Here is a 20,870-nt window from a genome sequence, read left to right as displayed (position 1 = left end):
TGTCCCCCATAATTGGCCACATGTATTTTTATTCTATCCAGACTCGTCAAGACTGCTTCAACGAGATCTTAGCATTTGATATAGGGATGGAATGGGGTAATGTTTTCAAAGTATCCCTTCTTCCTTCAGACACTGGGGACTGAACCTAGGGCCTCATACATGCCAGGCAAGCAGCCTTACCACTAAACTATATATCCCCAGCCCCCAATAATATAATAAAAATAATAAAATTTTATTTTTCACCTTTTATTTTGAGACAGGAAGGGTCCAACTAAGTTGCCGAAGCTGGTGTTAAGCTACTTGGTAATCTTTTTAAGAACTTTCAACTAGCAAGCCTTCCTTGGCCTCTAGTAACAGCAACTGCAGGTGGGTCTGCATCACCTAGCACAACTCAGAGCAATACTTCCAACAGAGCACTGTCCAAGTTTGGTTCAATCTTATTTTATTCTTTATGTATAAGTGATTATTTGCATATGTGTATGTGTACAATATGTGTGATAGAAAAGTATGTCAAGGGGGCTGGAGAGATAGTTCAGTGGTTAGGAGCACTGACTGCTCTTCCAGAGGTCCCGAGTTCAATTCCCAGCAACCACATGGTGGCTCACAACTATCTGTAATGGGATCAGATGCCTTCTTCTGGTGTGTCTGAAGACAGCAACAGTGTACTCATATACATAAAATAAATAAATAAATAAATCTTTAAAAAAAAAAAAAGAAAGAAATGTCAAATCTGAAATACGAATTATATGAGTTACCTGCCATATGCATGCTAGAAACTGAACACAAGTCAGTGCTCATAACTACTGAGCTATCTCATAGCTCTGGGTTGAAATTTCTAGTCAACTACTAATTGAAACCGTTAAAGCCTATGACCCAAGCCTGCAAAACTGGCAGAGGGAAGACTTAACCCAACTCCAGGTACATTACATTCACTTTCTTTTACAAGTTGTTAGTAAAACTAACATTCAGAATATAACTATATACAGCAAGGTTTTGTTTTTTCTAACTAGATAGGCTAAATTCCTGCATTCTTTTTATGTTTTTAATTTTTAAAAAATTATGGGTGTTTTGTGTATACATGGGTGTACCAAATACCTGCGATGCTGGTGGAGGCCAGAAGGCAGCACTGGTCTCCCTATGACTAGAGTGAAAAAGATGGTTGTAATACAACATGTCTGTGCTACGAACTACACCCAGGTCAACCAGTGTTCTTACCCAATAAGCTAGCTCTCTAGGCCCCTTGTTTATTTGCTTGAGAAGGCCTCACTATGTAGACCAGGCTGGCCTTGAACTCACAAAGATCTATCTGCCTCTGTCTCACCAGTGCTAGGATTAATTAGGTGTATGCTGTCATGCCTTAGCCTCATCTTTTAAATTACATGATCAACAAATATAATTACCTTAGCAGCAGTTTCTTTCTTTAACTGTTCCTCTAAATTAACTTTTATTTCTTGGAGACTCTCGAGTTGTTGTGACTTCTCTCTTAATGTAGATTCCAACTGTGAAATCCAAAGGGAAAACTGAAACTCATAGAAACGTTGAAGGCCACACAGCACTATGCAGAGGTATCTGTAACCCAGAGTACCATGCCCAAAGTCAGGCTTGCTTTTGGCTGTGCCTGGAATGTTCTTCTCAAGCTTCAGGATGTAGACTCTTTTTGTCCTTCCAGACCTGGCCTTTACCTATTTATTAGGTACCTACCATTCTAATTCTGAAGCCTGACACTGAGAAGTCAGGACAAGCAGCCATGGAAATAACTAATGCACATCAGCACAAAGGCTGCAGCATTTAATTCAGGGAGGAAAACTGGACAGTATTTTCTAGAAGAGACGATAGCTGACTTTCGCTTTCAGTACTGGGGATTGAACCCAGGGTCACAGGCTAGCAAGCATGCAGTCACTTATCTCCATCCCCAACTCCTTTTGAAACAGGGTTTTGCTTTTTGTTCAGGCTGGTTCTGAACTAGTTTTGAGCTCTATAGCCTATGCAGGCCTTGAACCTGTGGTTTTCCTGTCTCTCTTTGTACCACCATCATGGATTAACATTTTCACAGGGGAAGGAAAGGTTGACAAAGTAAAGAAAGAAGAGAGATGTTCCAAAAACAGAACGTCTGCCCTGCCCAAGGACAGTGCTCTGACTGCCTGTAGCTGTCTGTGGCTGTGGAGTCTTGAGAAGCCTGAGGTGAGCAGATCTCTACTCTGGACTGTAGACTTGTCCTCCTAGTTGAAGGGAAGTGCTGCAGACGTCAAAAAGATTGAGACAGCCTGGCTTCAATACAGAGATGAACTGGAGCGGGCTCCGTCCGGTTCTTAGGAAAAATGAGTCAAGATGTGACAACAGGCCAATGAGAAATGACATCTCAGAGCTGGAGACAGCTCAGTGGGACAGTACAATACTTGCCTAGCGTACACATGAGTTCAATTCCCAGAACCACCAAAACAAAGTAAAAAGGGAAGTCTGTAGGGTAGAAGGTGGTGCCTCTGAGCCTGGCACTTTCTTTTCAGTGCTAGGAAAGCACTCTTCTACTGAGCTACACCCTCCAGGCCTGAGTGTGCGGGTCATCTCTGCAGTGTCAGCTAGAGGCTGCTACAGAAGCAGAGGGGGAGACCCAGGCTGGCTGAGGCAGAGAAGTGCCTGGGAGGTCAGGAGGAAGGCAGCACTCTTTCAAGAACCTTGGAAAACTAATGACTTCCTAGAAAAGTATAATGCAAGGAGCGAGCCTGTTGTTTTGTTTTTCATTTGGAAAGGCAGTCTTCCTCTGTACCCAGGCTGGCCCCAAACTTGAATCCTCAGCTCCTTGAGTGCTAGGATTACAGATGTGTCACCACACCCATCTCAACTCTTCCCCTTTAAAGGGAAACATCTGGACAATTGTTTACACATTGGGACGAAAGATCAATCAAGAGGTAGCCGTTAAAAACTAGAGAACATTGAGAGGGGATCTGTCAAGGCACTGCCAGTGTTACACTACGGTGAGGACAGGCTATCATCTTATCTCAAAAACAATACATATTGATAATAAAGTAGGAGAGCATGTGACTGGGGAACCTGGAAGTCCAAGTGGCCCTGTGTGATGACTGAGCAGTGAGGGTACTGACAGTGACTGAGAGCCATTGTGAAGAATGAAAGACAAATTCTAGGACAAATGAAAGACTGTCTAGGAGTACTGGAGCCCATGACAGCAAGGGCAAGAGATACCACCAATTCTGGTAGCATTGGCTTCTTGAAATAACAGGCCTAACTCAGAACTGGGCAACAGCTGACTGAGGGCAGCAAGAGAAGAGTGTGAGTTGGAAGCCAACTAAAGAGCCCGACAAGCCATAGAAGGTGCAGCTTTGGAGGAAAGAAAGCGAAGCCAGGAAGCTGTTGCTCCAAGTTTAGGGAACTGGAAGAGGTACTCAAGTGAGACAGGAAGACACTGGAGTCAAAGAAAGAGAATAAAGGTACAGTCGGTGTGAGAAGTACAGCAGCACTGGAGAAAAAGGTCTTTTGGGTCAAGGACACTGAGGCCAGGAAGCAGCATGGACTTCCCACACTGTTGAGGCTGATTAGGAAACTGCATGCCCCGTGGGCACAAGTGTGTGCACACCTGCAGTGCAGCACTCACTGCTAAGCACTCCAGGCTGGGCACCCATCCAGCCCCAGCAGGCCCAGCACACAGCAGGTTCTCTTTCACGGCCCCGCCCCATTCCCACTATGAAGATGTCTCCTAAAAGCAGGGATTATGCCTCAGCTATCTTCATTTCTTTGTTCTAGAACAGGATTTAATAAGTAACCACTGAGTGTTGATAAAATTAATTTTAAACTTGTGACTCACCTGTCCCTTTTCAACTTTTATTCTTTCTAATTCAGCTTTTAGGCTAGAAATGGAAGCTAGGAAAAAAAGGGAGAAATATTGGCAATTATTTATTATTTTTTTCTATAAAATGTCCCCAAAGAGTCAGAGATACACTGTGGAGAAAAGTGCTCTCTCTCAAACTATCCCAGAGAACTGACATTATAATCAGGCTCAGGGAAAGGCCAACTACATATGCACACTGTGTTCCAATCTAAACTAAACCATATCTAACTGTAGGAAAGCAATGCTGTTAGCAATAAAGTTCTGACAAGAAATGCTGCCTGTCTGACCCTGTTACCCATGGCTTTTGGCTCCATTACCATTAGAGCCCATAAAAAGACAGAGGATTTGGGGCTTTCGGAATTACTGCACCTCTGAGCACCTCGGACAGGTGTTCTTTTATACTTGTGTTTTCTACATCCATGATCATGCATTAGTCTCAAACAGTGTCATTTAACAACGCATCACTCTCTTGCTTGTCAGCTCCCTTTTTGAGACAGTGTCTCCTAAGTCCTGGCCTCTGATCCTCCTGCTCCCTCCTAGATGAGCACTACACCAGCAGCTCCATCCCCAACCCCAGATAAGACTGTTTCTCACCTATTTCTTCCTTGCAGTTTTCTATTTCCAACTGTAGGGTCTCTTCGAGGTTTTCTTTGAGACACTGTTCCGCTTGAATTTGCTCTTTCAGGAAAAGTATTTCGGCCTTCAGCTTCTCTTCCATGTGGTCTGCTGCTGTCCGAACGTGAACAATGTTCTCACGATATTTTAAAACCAGTTCCCGGAGCACCTGGATTCAGTAAACAAGAGGTGACTGGATTTGTGAAGGTGGGAGGAACGGAAGATGTATGTCTCAAATGACTCAGTTACTTAGAAGGTGACTTTCAATGACCACACAGTGCTCTGTGGTACATGCCTTCACACATCAGGCATTCAACACGGCAAAAGAGTTGTGCTGTGTGGTGAGCTACGTTTTCCCCTCAAAGCTGTTCTATGAGGAGGAAAAATAAAATGGTATGTAATTTCCTCATGAAATCATTAGGAAGAATATCTTCAAGAAGATTACAAAAAAACTCAGGAACAAGTATAAACTCAAGATAAAATACATTTAACTTACCTATTCATATATTCAAATGCTCACTCAAAATCTCTTTAGGCAAAGTACTATGTCAAGTAAGTAATAACCACACACATACATATATACATAAATACACACACACACACGGGGCGGGGGAGGCAGTAAGCTTTTATATTTTTTTCATTTTTGTTTTGTTGAGAAAGACTGGTCTCAAACTAACAGAGATCGACCTACTTCTGCCTCCAAGTGCTGAGATTACAGGCACATGCCATCATATCTGACTTTTTCCTCCCAAATTTCAACCTTTTAGAAAACGTAATCATACCCTACAGAAAACCAGCCCAAACTGGCATTCCCAAACAGCTTTGTAACTGAATACATTTACCTGGAGCTCTAGGATGGGGCTTACCCATGTTGCCCAGGCTGGCCTGGAACTCCCTACACAGCCCATCTGGCTTCAAATTCATGACCCTCTTGCCTCAGTCTCTAGAGTGTTGGGATTGCAGGCAAGCACCACCATGCTCATCTTAGATAGCGTTTAAATCTAGGAATAAAAATTCTCTAGAGAACAGAACAAAGAACTATGTCCAGCCAAAAAGCAAAGTTATCAGAGGTGAAGGTGGTGGTAAAGTTATTTAAAGATCATGGCACAAGTTTCCCAAACTTTCTGTATCAGCAATTACCAGTTAAGAAAGGGGTAAGAGCTCTCCTAAGGGGCCAGGTCTGGGCTAGACCACAGCATGATAAACAACTATGCCTTTAAAAGTAAAACAACAACAAAAACCACTACTAGCAATGTAGTTGTAACATTTGGATAGAGTTAAGAGAGTAATTCCCCTACCAAAGCAGAGTACAAGTGGTAAAACAAATGTACAGAAGAAAAATTGGTAGGATTACAAGAAACTTACTTAAAAAGATAAATTTATATTTTATTTGATTTTTTCATTTCAGACAAGAGTAGGGCAGGCTGTCCTAGAACTTACTAGGTAGAACTGGCTAGCCTCAAACACAGCAATCCTCCTGCCTCAGTCACCCCAAGTGTTGGGATTACAGGGCCAAGCCACTATAACCAGCTCATATCTAATTTTTAAATTATTTGAAGCAATAACAGTTTTCATTGACTATTTTACTTGTGCACATGGGATATGGCATGTGTAAAGACAGTCTCATTCCAGCGAAGGAGTCCTAAGGGCTGACTCTGTCTGGCAGACTCTGCAGCAGGCACCCTCTACCTACTGAGACATCTCACCAGCCCTGATTTTCTTTCTAAAAAATAAAAGAGAAAGGCTTCACAAATAAAATTCTCTTATTTTGTTTTGAAAATTGGTCTAATAAATCTCATCTCTGCCAGGCAGTGGTGGCACACGCCTTTAATCCCAGCACTTGGGAGGCAGAGGCAGGTGGATTTCTGAGTTCAAGAGTTCGAGGCTAGTCTGGTCTACAGAGTGAGTTCCAGGACAGCCAGGGCTACTCAGAGAAACCCTGTCTCAAAAACCAAAAACAAAAATCAAAAAACAAAAAAAATCCCACTTAAAAAACAAACAAACAAACAAACAAACAACCCGACAGCCACAGACTGGATTAAAATACCTGAAAACAGTCTTGTTACACATCAGTAAGACAAATAATCAATCCAACTTTAATTTTTTTTAAGATTTGTTTATTTTTATGGATATGAGTACACTGTAGCTATCTTCAGACACATCAGAAGAGAGCATCAGATCCATCTGTAATGATGGTTGTTGAGCCACCATGTGGTTGCTGGGAATTGAACTCAGGACCTCTAGAAGAGTGGCCAGTGCTCTTAACTGCTGAGCCATCTTTCCAGTTCCTCAATCCAACTTTAAAATGAGCAAAGGGTCTGAGAATTTCTCCAAGTAAGATATAGAAATCACATATAAGTCATGAAAAGATGCTTGATGCCATCAGTCATTAGAGGAATATCTCTCTGGGTCCACTAGGATGATTATAACCCAAAAGTGAAATGACCCATGTTGGCAAGGATGTAAAGACTAAGCCAGACACCCTGCTACTAGGAGGACAAAATGGGAGTGTGGTTTAGAAAAGTTTTATTTTTGTTTTTGGAGACAAGATTCTCACTGTGTGGCCCTGGCTGACCTCAAACTCACAGAGATCCACCTGCTTCTGCTTCTGCCTATGCCTCTCGAGTTCTAGGGGAACAAAACAAAGCAGTTTAATTGTTCTTCCAGTTTAATCTGATGAAATAGAATTTTCCACCATTCAGCTGGGGGATGAGGAGAAAGGTAACAAGTGACAGGCCGTGTTCCAAAACAAAGAGGAAGGGCTTCACAGATTAAAAGGGGGACAGGACAGTGAGAAAGCCACAGCAGAGACAAGAAACAGTCCACGGCCCCAAGCCAGGCCCTTCAGGAGGGAAGTGCTGACTTACAAAGGCAAACCTAGCAGAGTAACAGCAGTCATCTCAACAGAAACCGCAAAGGCTGGGTGAGCATGGCTGATTTATTTCAAATAAGTTCCAACCAAGATTACAAATCCAGCAAAGTCATCTTTTAAAATCAAAAGACTAGGCATGGTGGTGCACCCTTTAATTCCAATTGCTTTCTTACATTCATTCATTCATTCATTCATTCATTCATTCATTCATTCATTTATAAATCAGATTTCAAGCCAAAGAACAAACATGTATAGCTCATGTAAAGGATCTGAGCTCAGGTCCCAGAACCCGCATCTTGAGCGCCTGTAACTCTAGTTTCCAGTCAATCAAGTGCCCTCTTCTGGCATCCTCCGAAGCCACAAACATGGCAGGCACACAAAATTAAAATCAAAATCTTTAGAAATCAATTAATGAAGCTGGGTGGTTGTGGCGCATGCCTTTGATCCCAGCACTTGGGAAGCAGAAGCAGGCGGATTTCTGTGGGTTACATCCCAGTCTGGTCTACATTGTAAGTTCCAGGACAGACAGGGCTATATACTGAGACTCTAGCTTGGAAAACAAAAAAGAAAGCAAACAAACAAACAAAAAGGCCAGGCGTATCAATCCACTCCTTTAATTCTGACATTCAGTAGACAGAGGTAAGCAGATCTCTGAGTCTGGGGATAGCCTGGTCTACAGAGCAAGTCATAGGACACCCAGGGCTACAAAGAAGAAACCCTGTCTTGCAAACATAAAAATAGGACTAGAGAGATGGTTCAGCAGGTAAGAGCACTGGCTTCCAGGGGAACCACGTTCAATTCCCAGTATACACATGTCAGCTCACAACTGTCTGTAACTCCAGTTCTGAAACTCCAGTTCCAGGTGATCCAACACCCTCACACAGACATGCAGGAAAAACAACAATGCACATAAAATAAATTAAGTAAATTAAAAAAGAAAAACCAAAAATAAATTAATAGCTGGGCAGTAGTAGTACATGCATTTAATCCAGCATTTGGGAGCAGAGGCAGGGGGAATCTCTGTAAATTAGAGTCCAGCCTGGTCTGCAGAACAAGTTTTATGATGGCCAGGGCTACACAAAGAAATCCTGTCTCAAAAAACCATCCATCCATCCATCCATCCATCCATACATACATACATACATACATACATACAGAAACATAAAATTAATGAATACAACGCATAAAAAAACATGAGGGTATCAGTCAGCAGTAATGCACCTCCCTAGTACACAGGAGGCCCAAGATACAATCCACATACTTCAGGAAGCTGGGTACAGTGGCCAATCAGGGCTATTAGTAAAGTCCATCTTTTAAAAAATTTCACATAGTTAAGTAAGGTTTGAGGTGGAGAATGCTTCCTCCAAATAAGTAACAACTGTACGTGACAAACAATGGTACACTTAGTATCATGAAACAGAGAAATGCAGGACACAGAGGCTCAGACACCATAACAGCAGGTGATCTCACGCCCCAATATTCATCAACAGGTCACCAAGACAAAAATACCAACCAACCTTTAACTTACATTACAGATCAAACAGACCTAACAGACACCTTCAGAATACTCTAAGCAGCAGCTGTAGTGTACACTCTTCTCAGCAGCCAAAGTGAGATTAGTAGATGCAAAAAAATACTAAAGATCAAGGTGGAAATTAATGGAGATTAAAAGAAAATACAAGGCAACTGGAGAGATGGCTCAGCAGTTAAGAGGACTAGCTGCTCTTCCAGTGATCCCGAGTTCAATTCCCAGCAACAGGTTACATGGTGGCTCACAACCATCTGTAATGGGATCTGATGCCCTCTTCTGGTGTGCAGGTGTACATGCAGATAGAACACTTGTGCATAAAATAAATAAATCATTAAAAGAAAGCAATGAAATAGAATCTCTTTTGTTTTTTTGTTTTTTTGTTTTTTTTTTTTTTTGAAAAGAGAAATAAGCTGAGCGATGTCTGCATACACCTTTAATCCCAGCACTTGGGAGGCAGAGGCAGGCGGATCTCTGTAAGATTGAAGTCATCCTAGTCTACATAGTGAGTTCCAGGACAGCCAGAGGTACACAGCAAGACCCTGTCTCGAAAAACCTAAATAAATAAATAAATAAATAAATAAATAAATAATATAATATAAAAATTTAAAAAGGAAGAAAAGAAGGAAGAAAAAATGAGACTGGGAAACATTTAGCTTAAAGTAACCCAAGGGGATGGGAGGTGGGGGAGAATCATTCAAATTATAGAACTAGAGATGAAAGGAGATATTACGACACTACTAATATCCAAATCACCAAAGAAAGTCTTTAACTTAAATCTCAGTAGTCTGGAAGAGATGGATAAATTCATGGAGGCATAGGACACACCAATTAAACCAAGAACAAATGCAACACCAAGAGATCTGTGACAAATACTGAGGTCAGCAACTCTCGCAGAAGAAAGTCCAGAATGAGACAGTCATTGCAGAATTCTACCAGACCTACAAGAAAAATATCAATGCTACACAAACTCTCCATATAACAGAGCGGAAGGAGACTTCCAAACACGGTCTATAAAATCAGCATTACTCTGATACTAAAACCAGGTAAAGAAAGGGAAGAGGGAAGGCGGGAAGGAAGGAACCTTAGATCAATTACCCTGATACACAAATGTAGAAATCCTCAGTAAAATACAAAGGGCTAGAGAGATGGCTAAGTGGTTAAGAACACCTGTTGCTCTTGTAAAGGACCAGGCTTTGATTCCTAGCACCTCTGTGGTAGTTCATAATCCTAATAACTCCAGGGATTCCGACACCCTCTTCTGACCTCTGAAGGCGTCAGACATGTATGTGGTACACACTCATACATGCAGGTGAAAAACTCATATTGAATAATAAAAATAATAAGAGAGTTCCTTTGGGGGCTGGAGAGATGGATCAGCAGTAAGAGCAAGGCTGTTCTCCTAGAGGACCCAGGTTTGATTCCCAGCACCCACATGGTGGTTTAAAACTGTCTGTTCATTCTAGTCTCGGGGACTCTGACACCTTTTTGAAGCATCCATGGTACAAAAACATACAAGCAGAACACACACACATAAATAAAATTAAACAAAACTGAAAAAGATTATTCAACAACATAAACAAATCAATTAGATATAATATAGCATATGAATAGAACTAAAGACAAAAATCACATGACTGTCTCAACAGATGCAGAAAGGGTGTTTAACAAAAGTCAGCATACTTTCACAATACACACCTTGAATGAAGGAGGATTCAAGGTTGGAAAGATAGCCCAGTTAGTAAAGCACATGCTACACAAGCATGAGACCAGCATTTCGATTCCCAGAACTCAGCTAAAAGTCAACTTAGTTGGTGAAGGTTTGTATTCTAGTGCTAGGGAAGCAGATACAGGAGGATCCTTGAGGCTCACTGACCAACCATTCTAGCCAAATTGATAAGCTCCAGGTTCAGTGAACGACCCTGTCCCAAAAGAACAGAAGAGAGATTAAGGAAGTTAACCTGCCATCTACCTCTGGCCTCCACAAGTGCACCCACATTTACATATAAATATGTATACTCAAACAGAATTATCCTACTTCACCATGCCATTCTATACTTCACCATACCATTCTATCATAAACCATATTAAATGAAAAGACAACTGAAAGCACTCACTGTAGTGTCAGAATGAGACAAGGGTATCTACTCCACGTGTACTCAGCCTAGTGCTTAATACTTAGCCAGCAATAAAGCAAGACAGAGAAATAAAAAGAAGTCAAAGTACCCCTATTTGCAGATGATATAAGTCTATACTTGAAAGACCCTACCACCAATACACTCTCTCAATGAAACAGCAGAAAGTAAAAACTTAACATAGGAAAACTGGTAGTTCTTCTATATTCTATGTACCAATAACCAGCAATCTAAGAAAGAAATAAGGAAAACAATTCCATTCATAGCAGTGTAAAAACAACCAACAGGATCGACCTAACCGAGAAGTCCAGGTCCTCTAAAGTGAAAGCTAGAAGGAAAGCAGAGAAAATAAATTAAAGACATTAGAAAACTGAAAATTGTTTGATGGCTTAGTAGAACTAGTGTTTTGAAAACTGACATATTATTAAAATTTAGCTAAAGGCTCAATGCAATCCCCATAAAAATTCCATTCTTCATATCGGGGAAGGGAAAGTGGAATTCTAAAATGGATTTGGGAGCACTGAAGACAGGAAGACAAAAGCAATGCTGAGCAGAAATGCAAGGCTTAAAACTACATCAGCAAAGCTTTCTGGGTGTGGCTCCAAAGGCTCAGGAAATAAGAACAATGGGAAATTGAGCATGAAACTAAGGGGGTAAAACATTTCCTACACAGTCAGAATGTGTTGTGAATGTGAAGTGTCCACCAAAGACCTGTGTGTTCGAAGACTTAGTCACCAACATGGAACAAAACAGGTGCTTGGGGTAAGCTCTGAGGTTTCTAGACCCGCTCCATGTCCTTCCCTCTGCTTCCAGACTGACGCTGCACTACGACCAGCTAGCTGCCTTGCGCTCCTGCTGTCCTTGGCCATGACAGGTGAAATGGACTTGTCCTTCCATACACTGCTGTTGTTAGGCATTTTGTCCTAGCAACGAAAAAACTATTGCATGACTAATACACAGGCAAAGAATATACACACAAAACAATCATACTTTTAAAAAATTGAATCAACAAATTGAACAGAGTACTCTCCAAAGACTAAAAATGAGAAGCAAATAAAAAAAATGTTCAATACCCTTAGCCATCAAGAAAATACAAATCAAAACTACACTGAGATTCCATCTAACCTCAGTCAGAAGGGTTACCATAAACAATGTAAAAAACAAAAACAAAAAACAAAAAACAAGATCAATAAAACCACCACAGTAAATGTTGACATGGATTTACGAGAAAACAAACCCTTGTAACTTGGTAAGAATGTAAATTATGCCGGGCAGTGGTGGCGCACGCCTTTAATCCCAGCACTTGGGAGGCAGAGGCAGGCGGATTTCTGAGTACGAGAGTTTGAGGCTAGCCTGGTCTACAGAGTGAGTTCCAGGACAGCCAGGGCTACACAGAGAAACCCTGTCTTGAAAAAAAAAAAAAGTAAGTAAAACTTAGGTAAGGCATAGTAACACAGGCCTTAACTCAGACGGCAGAGGCAAGAGGATCTTTTATGAATTCAAGGCCAGCCTGATCTATATAATGAGTTCCAGGCCAGCCAAGGCTATCCAGTAAGACCTTGTCTTAAAACAAAACCACCAAAACTAGAACTTCCAATAGTACAATTGTGCTGCTCTTGGATGTGCCCCTGAGGAATCAAACCCAGCAAACAGTAGGAAACCCTGTTTACTGTAGCACTATTGTTCTTGCCAAGCATTTATGGTAGGTATTCAACCAAAAAAGAAAATGTGGCACTGCACACAAAGAAGAGTAAAATTATGTTAGTTAAAGGAAAACTGATGGAGCTAGAGACCATCATATTAAGGAAAATAAGTGAGAATCAGAAAAACAAACACTGAATGTTGTCACTCATATAGCAGAATCTAGACCTTTTGTTAAAGACACGAAGAATTATTTTTGAAGAAAGATCAGTGGAGGTGGGGGTAAGAAATGAAAGAGGACAAATCAGATTGATGTATATTATATGCATGGATGAAAATGTCACAATGAAATCCACTGTTGTGTAATTAATATATGCTAATTCAATAACAAAACAATTAAGTAGTTCCACACATTATTAACAAAATTACTCATGTTCTCACACGGCATAGCAATGCTATGCTACTGGGTATATATTTAGGAGAAATGAAAACATGTCTTTCTAGATCCTGTACATGGATATTCATAACTACTAATGACCTAAATGTCCACCAAAAAATGAAAAACAAAACATCCATACAAGACAGTACTGTAACTCAGCTATAAAAAGCAATTAAAGTTGATATTTGCTACAACATGGATGAATCTTGAAAACATGCTAAGTAAAAAAAGCCAAGGCAGATAAAAAAGACTATCATAAGAAACATTTGCAGACTGAAGACAGATCATCAGTTCCTTAGATTGAGAATAAAGGGAATAGAAGGAATTTTGTTGCTTGGTTGTGTAAGGGTAAAAATTAAAACAGCTCAGCAGAGACCACAAACAACTTGGCAAAGACCGCAGGACAGCTTGCTGAGCTTACTGAGAGTAGCCATAATAAAAATATCAAGCCCCTCTAGGGACGAGGTGACCAGAAATGTAGAAACAACCAAAGACATATCTTGACCAGTCTAAACATGCCCAAGTGAGTAATGGGCCACCTGGTGTTTATCCTAGAAGGTCTGAGACTTCATGGTCAAAAATAGTGGGCCATCCAACCTGTCAAAATGATTGCTTACGCAAAGTGCTGATGTTTGAAATATCCAATCATATGTAATCGTGCCAGAATTTCCCACTTTTCCCTTCCCCCTTGTCCCTCCCCCTATAAAAGTTCTAAACTTCCTGGGGTCTTCATCGAAATTCTCTCCCCTGCGTGGGATGAGTTTCGATCCAAGGGCCCTTGTTAGTAAACTGCCTTTTGCCATTGCATCAAGTCAGTCTCTCGTGTCTCCTTGGGTGCGCGCTAATTGGGACTTGAGATGGGGTCCTCTTCCTGGGTCCTTACAGTTGGTTGGTTTGAATTTCTTTTATGTATATGGGGTTTTTGCTTACATGTATGTCGGAACACACATAAGTGATACCTGCAGAGGCCAGATGTGTCTGATCCCCTGGGACTGGATGTATAGAAAAAACCAAACCCAGGTCCTCTGGAAAAGCAGCCAATGCTCTGAATCACTAAACCATTTTTCCAACTCTGAAGAAGTTTTCTTTCCACAGTGATGGAAATGTTCAAAAATGGGGGAGTGTGGCAGCATACACCAGCACTAGGGAGACAGAGAAAGTCTGAAGCTGGCCTGCACTACATACCCAGATGATATTTCAAAGACAAAACAAAGTTTTAAAATTGACATTTATCCATCAATATGCTAAAGGATGAATTACATTTTTAAAAGTAGAATTGTTTGGCATATAAAATTAATCAATAAATATTTTTTTCTAAAGAAACTTACAACCATTTAAAAAAGTACACTTGCTTGTGTTTTTAATGTTGTGGCAAATACATTACCTCCACAGTATCTGGAAGAATGAAGTCTTCTGCTAGCTGTAATGACACATGCAAGCTATGCTTTCCCTGGAGGCTGTCATTGTCTTTCTGTAACCTCACCAGCTCTTCTGAAACCTGTTCACGTGACTGCATCAGCACCGCCTAAAACACAAACAGATGCTAGGAAGGTAAATTCAGTTTAGTAACAACCACATCAGAGGAACAAGGCCAAACAAAATGACATTTGAAGATGGAGCATGTAATAAAATTATACAAAACTTCTAAAAACATACATACAGCTCATAACTTCTATTTCCTATACTTATTGTGGTGTGGACAAGTGTGTGCCACAGCATGTGTGTGAAGACCAGAGGACAAGGCTGTGGGGTCCATTCTTTGCTTCTGTGTTTACAGAGGTTCCAGGTATCACATCCAGGTCAAGCACCTTCCCCTGCAGAGCCACCTGACAGCCACCAGCCCCACCTCATTTTTTTTATTTGCAGCCTATTTATTCAGCAAGGAGTGAGGCAATGAGGCAAACATGGGGAGCTCATTCTCTAGTGTTCCTACCAGCAATTCAAAAATATTCACTATTTCTTGTCTCCCAGAACACAGAGGAACCAGAATCTGTGGCTCAGTAGAATTAGCTGACACAAACAAGACCTGCACCAAACAAAACAAGTATTCCACCACAGAAGGAGAAGGCAGATTTCCATCTTCCTTCATACTTGCTGCACATACAATATTTGCGTCCAGGAGCAAGTGAATGGCTGGGCAGCCTCAGGCTACAAGTCTTCAGAAATATCTAAGCATATGTTGGTGTATGGCCATGATCCCATCACCCGGGAGACCCAGATATAGGATCTGGAGGGCAAGCAAAGTCTTAGATGGATAGAAAATTAAAGGCCAACATGAGCAACATGAGATCTTGCCTCAAGCTTCTACACCTCTCCTTCACCACTATTCAATAAAGAATACCCATGTTCAGTTCATATGTCCCCTTGAGGTTTATTTTTAAAACTCGTATTTCTTTTGATGTTTAAAAGAATTAAAATTTCAAGTACTAATTTGTATCAATGTGAAAGTTATTCCAGCTAATGTAAGTTTAAACTAAAGTTGTACAAAAGTCCCTGTCTCTGCTAATCTTTTTAGTTTTGCTTTTTTTTTTTTGAGACCAAGTTTCACTATGCTGCCTTGGCTGGCTTGGAACTCATTATATAAACCAGGCTGGCGTTGAACTCCAGATCCACCTACCTCTGCTTTCCCAGTGATGGGATTAAAGGTGTGTGCTACCTTGCCTAGTTTTATGCTAAATTTTAGTTACAAATTTATATACCCACAAATGCAGATCATTCACTCAGGCCACCTTTATTTGTCACCCACTACTGGAAAGTAGGCATTTTTCTGTTTGTCAAGAATACATAGACAGGCCGGGCAGTGGTGGTGCACACCTTTAGTCCCAGTGCTTGGGAGACAGAGGCAGGCGGATTTCTGAGTTCGAGGCCAGCCTGCTCTACAGAGTGAGTTCCAGGACAGCCAGGGCTACACAGAGAAACCCTGTATCGAAAAACCAAAAAAACAAAACAAAAAAAAACAAAAACAAAAAACAAACAAACAAAAAAAACAATACACAGACAAAGATATTTGACCTAGAGAGGTAGAAGAGAAAGCCGAGTTAAAGCCAAAACTACTCCTGGGTATAACATGGTGCTATTAACAAAAACTGGTTAGTGAACCATACAAGGATGAAGGAACACATAACTAGGAAAAGGTTAGGGAAAGATTCAGCTCCCAGGGTGGGTGATGAGCAAATTGAGTCCTGAAGGCAGGCAGGCAGGCAGTCAAGGTCACGTACAAACTGTAGTTAAACATTATTAGCTTTATTTTCATGAGGCTAGTTGGATTGAGTGCTATGATCACACTCCACCTGTACCTATCCTACTACGCATTCTACAATAACACCTATGACTCTCCCTTTGGCTATCAGACTCTTGATATACTGAACCCCAAGGAAATGGAGTTCCCCAGGAGCCTCATGCTGGGAGACAGAAACAAAGCCACCATGGTACTAGCAAGAGGGAGCTCATCTCCCAGAAACAGACTCCAAACAATTCTGATTTGTCAGACCACCTTAAGGTAAGACAAGAACAGAGACAATGATGACAGGTGGGACCATAGCTTGATACAATAACTTAGCTATCTGTACACACCTCTTGCCTTTGATTTGAATTTAACCCTCTTGTTAGGAGCATGAAGACAGACTTAGGAAGGTGTCACTTGACCTCTTTGTTCTTCCCAGTGTGTCCATGAAAGAGTAGCAGTAAACACCATCAAAGGAAACCTTCTAGTCAAGAGAAGATTCTCTGGCCTGGGTAGAAACCTAGTTGTCTGTCTCTGTCTATCTCTGGCTGTGTCTCTTTCTGTGTGTACGTATGTGTATGCATGCACAAGAGTGTGTTTGAGTTTTAAGCAATATATGCAACATATGTAAGCACACATGCATATGCCACAGCACATATGTGGAGATCAGAGATCAACACTGGGTTGACCTCTTAACCCCTCCCTACCTTAATTACACACAAATTTCAAAGACACTAAACCTAAGCTGACTGGCCAATAAGTTCCAGAGATCTGCCAGTCTCTGCACACCAACTGCCACCCTCTCTGCAATGTAGTTACAGAGGCACATGTGCAGCTGTACAGAGTTTCTATGTGGATACTATGATCTAAACTGTACAGTAACAACTTTACCAACTGAGCCATCCACCTAGCCCAAATTTCTCAACATTGATTATGACTTTAACTGAACTACTGAAAATGGCTAGCCAAACTTGACTTCTTAGGACTGCTAAGGCGCAGGTTTTTATGCTCATTCCAGTAACAGATCCACTTAACAACTACGTATTAGCATCCTGTTACCTTCTGGATATTAAAGAAAGAAAAGAAAAAGGAAAGTAAAAGAATATATGTCTATTTCATTTTAATTTCTATGTTTTTTTTTCCTTTTTTTTTTTGAGACAGGGTTTCTCTGTGTAGCCCTGGCTGTCCTGGAACTCACTCTGTAGAGCAGGCTAGCCTCAAACTCAGAAATCCGCCTGCCTCTGCCTCCCAAGTGCTGGGATCAAAGACATGCGCCACCACTGCCTGGCTTAGCTTGTATTTTAAACTGAATATTAAATACTGGTCTATCACAGTTTACTCTGTTTAGGTTCTCCAAGACAGAAAAGGTAAAGATGAAATGGGCAGGGTGAGGAGCTATGTTTAGAAGCAATGTCTGTACAGTATTTTCCATCAGAATGCTCTGTAGGCCCTGGAGCATAGCCACTCCAGCAGCCACTTTGAGCAGAGTGATATTTTTTAAAATAATGTTAAGAAAGCAATCCAGGAATAAAGGTAGCATGTGACATGTATTTCAAACACTGACTTACCATCTGCTCCTGAACATCCCTCTTTGCTTGGGAAAAGCTCTGTTGTAACTCTTCAAGTAAGACCTCAGAGGCTTGGGCTCTTAAAACAAGTGCAGATATCTGAATAGAAGATGTACAAGTGAAAATACAGTTAAAACTGGCTATCTGAAGCTAACCCTGCATCCCATTACTCCACACAAGTCCATGAGAACCACTCATCTTTCATTCAACCAATGTGTACATTTGCTATATGGCAAACTTTCCAGTACCCAGGGCATTAGCAAGCTCAAGTCACATGCTGACATTTATTAACAAACAGTAGTTCTTAGAATGATGAAAACCCACATGACCTAATTATGAATATATTTTTAAGGGGCTAAAAAAGAAAAAAGGAAAGCAATTAGAAGCTTGGGGCTGGAGCAAAGGCACAGAAGGTAAAGGTACTTGCTGCTAAGTCTGAGTTTGGTCCTTAGAACCCAGAATCCATACGGTGGAAGGAGAGAACCAACTTCTGCAAGTTGTCCTCTGATCTCCACACATGTGCTATGGCCACATATTTTACACATGCATGATGTCGGCACATGTGCACACAAACAAATAAATGTATTTCTTTAAAATGGAAGAAAGGATATGAAGAGAGAAAGAGAAGAGACAGCACACCTTTAAAGGATAAATGAAAAAATCCTTTCTGAATACAATCTTCTAAGGTAGGTATAGGAGAGCAATTAATACCATTTAACTCTGGGCTATTTTGAATCCATGTTAATATTCCTGGGGAGGGAGTTATTTGAAAACTAATCATTCACATACAAAAAACTAATAGAAATAATTTTGTCTACACATTTAAAAAATTATTGTTAGAATTTTGTTCCTAGCTGGGCTGTGGTGGCACAAACCTTTACTCCCAGCACTCAAGAGGCAGAGGCAGTCGGAACTATGAGTTCAAAGCCAGCATGGTCTACAAAGTGAGTTCTAGGACAGCCAGGGAAACACAGAGAAATCCAGTCTTTTTTTTTAAAAAAAAAAAACAAAACAAAAACAAAAACAAACGAACAATAATTTGTTCTTAATAATGATCACAGGTTAGGTGATGTGAACAAAACTATTGATAATTAGAAAGGCTGTATAAAAATATAAAATGTACCTTTTCAAAAGATTTTAGTTGTATTTTTAATTATGTGTATATGTATATGCTGAGTTTGGTTTATGCATGTGAATGCAGTATCTGCAAAGGGCAGAAGAGAGTATCGGACCTCCTAGAGCTGGAGCTAGAGGCAGTTGTCAGTGACCAGACATGGAGGCTAGGAGCACAATATAGGTCCTCTACAAGAGCAGTAGATGTTCTTAACCTCTGGAGCCATATATCCAACCAAAAAAATATGTCTCTTCGAAGGCACTGGACGACTAATACAGAATATGGGGCAGAGTATCTAAACCAGCTCTCTCAAAGTACCAATTCTAAAGTAAACAGCTGTGACACAGAGAGCAGGGCAGAGCATCTGAGAGCCAGACAGAGGGGCAAAAGTAGAAAACCCAGATACATCACAAAAACACCTATCGAATTACATCCAGAAGGACCACACTCTTGGGGAATGAACATTTTAAATAATCTAATCTATAAAACTTTACACAATCTCAGGTCCTGTCACTACATAAAATGACTTAAGACTGTGAGTATCACTAATAACTTGCCTCTCATAAGGAAATGCCCTTGGTGCTGGGACTAGAGAGATATACCACCACACCTGTGTCACTGGGGAATGAGCTAGGGACCTTATGCATGTTAGGTAAGCACTCTACCCATTTAGCTACATCCCCGGCCCAGTTCATTCATTATTTTTTTGGGGGGGAAGGGGTTCGAGACAGGGTTTCTCTGTGTAGCCCTGGCTGTCCTGGAACTCACCCTGTAGAGCAGGCTTGCCTCAAACTCAGAAATCCGCCTGCCTCTGCCTCCTAAGTGCTGGGATGAAAGGCGTGTGCCACCACCACCCAGCTCATTATTCATTTTTAATAAAATATAGCACTTAATATAAATATATAATAGAATGGCTTTTTAAAAAATATTTACTTTATGTATACAAGTACACTGAAGCTGTCTTCAGACACCAGAAGAGAGCATTACAACGACAGGGAAGAGGAGGGGTGGAGGGATAGAGGAGCAGGAAGGGAGTGGAAGGAGAAGGAAGAGCAAGGAGGAAGGAGAAGGAAGAAGGAAGGTGAAGAGGAGGAAGAGGAGGGGGAAAGCCAGGGACTGAACTCAGGCTTAGTAGTAAGCACTTTTATCCACTGAGCCATCTTGCCAGCCCTTGATTTGGTTTTCGAGACAAGGTCTCAAATAGCCAGACTGGCTTCCAGTTCCATAACTAAAGATGGCCTTGAACTTGTAACTTTTTTGTCCCTACCTTTCAAGAGATGAGATACCAGGTGTGTACCTCCACCCCTAGTTTATATAGTGCTTGGATCAAAGTAAGTGCTTACACTAGACAAGCACTCTATCAATTGAGCTACATTTCCAGCCAGTAAGTCCTATCTTTCTATCTTTCTTGTTAGTGAGGTTCTTGTGTATCAGGGAGAACCCAGTAAACACACACACACACACACACACACACACACACACACACAGAGAGAGAGAGAGAGAGAGAGAGAGAGAGAGAGAGAGAGAGAGAGAAAGAGAGAGAGAGAGAGATTCAGAGCCCTCAGAGCCATTAGAAATGTGTTAAGTCCGTTAAAAAGGAAAATCTTGAATAATAACAAGATGCTGGAGAGACAACTCAGCAGTTAAGAACCTTGTTGTTCTTGAAGAGGACCAGAATTTTGTTTCTAGAATACACATGGTGGCTCACAACTATCTATAATTCTGGCTGCAGGGGATCAGACCCCATCTTCTGACCTTCCAGGGAACCAATGTGATGCATGTGCTACACATACATGAAGGCAAAACACATACACACATTTAAAATATAAATAAATCCTTTACACTTTTTATCTCAGAGAAAACAGAACTGCTAAATCTTCAACTCAGAAGAAAT

General features: G+C 41.0%; 1 protein-coding gene across 4 annotated transcripts in view; it reads right to left on the bottom strand.

Moving 5' to 3' along the window:
* Window positions 1-20,870, bottom strand: part of Rabep1 (rabaptin, RAB GTPase binding effector protein 1) — a 91,695-nt gene that overhangs the window by 4,133 nt on the left and 66,692 nt on the right. For 3 of the 4 annotated variants that reach the window (XM_028785960.1, XM_028785958.1, XM_028785959.1), the window contains 5 exons: window positions 17,863-17,961; window positions 14,456-14,596; window positions 4,436-4,625; window positions 3,818-3,873; window positions 1,401-1,499 (listed from right to left, as the gene is read on the bottom strand). In XM_028785960.1, the coding sequence (XP_028641793.1) occupies window positions 1,401-1,499; window positions 3,818-3,873; window positions 4,436-4,625; window positions 14,456-14,596; window positions 17,863-17,961 (585 nt within the window). The remainder of the gene's footprint in view (window positions 1-1,400; window positions 1,500-3,817; window positions 3,874-4,435; window positions 4,626-14,455; window positions 14,597-17,862; window positions 17,962-20,870) is intronic. The other variant, XM_028785957.1, reaches the window with a different exon arrangement.

This window comes from Grammomys surdaster, unplaced genomic scaffold, assembly GCF_004785775.1.
Source record: "Grammomys surdaster isolate TR1022 unplaced genomic scaffold, NIH_TR_1.0 125368, whole genome shotgun sequence".
Classification (NCBI taxonomy): domain Eukaryota; kingdom Metazoa; phylum Chordata; class Mammalia; order Rodentia; family Muridae; genus Grammomys; species Grammomys surdaster.
The sequence above is the reverse complement of the archived record's forward strand: the minus strand, read 5'-3'. Positions and strand labels throughout refer to the sequence as shown.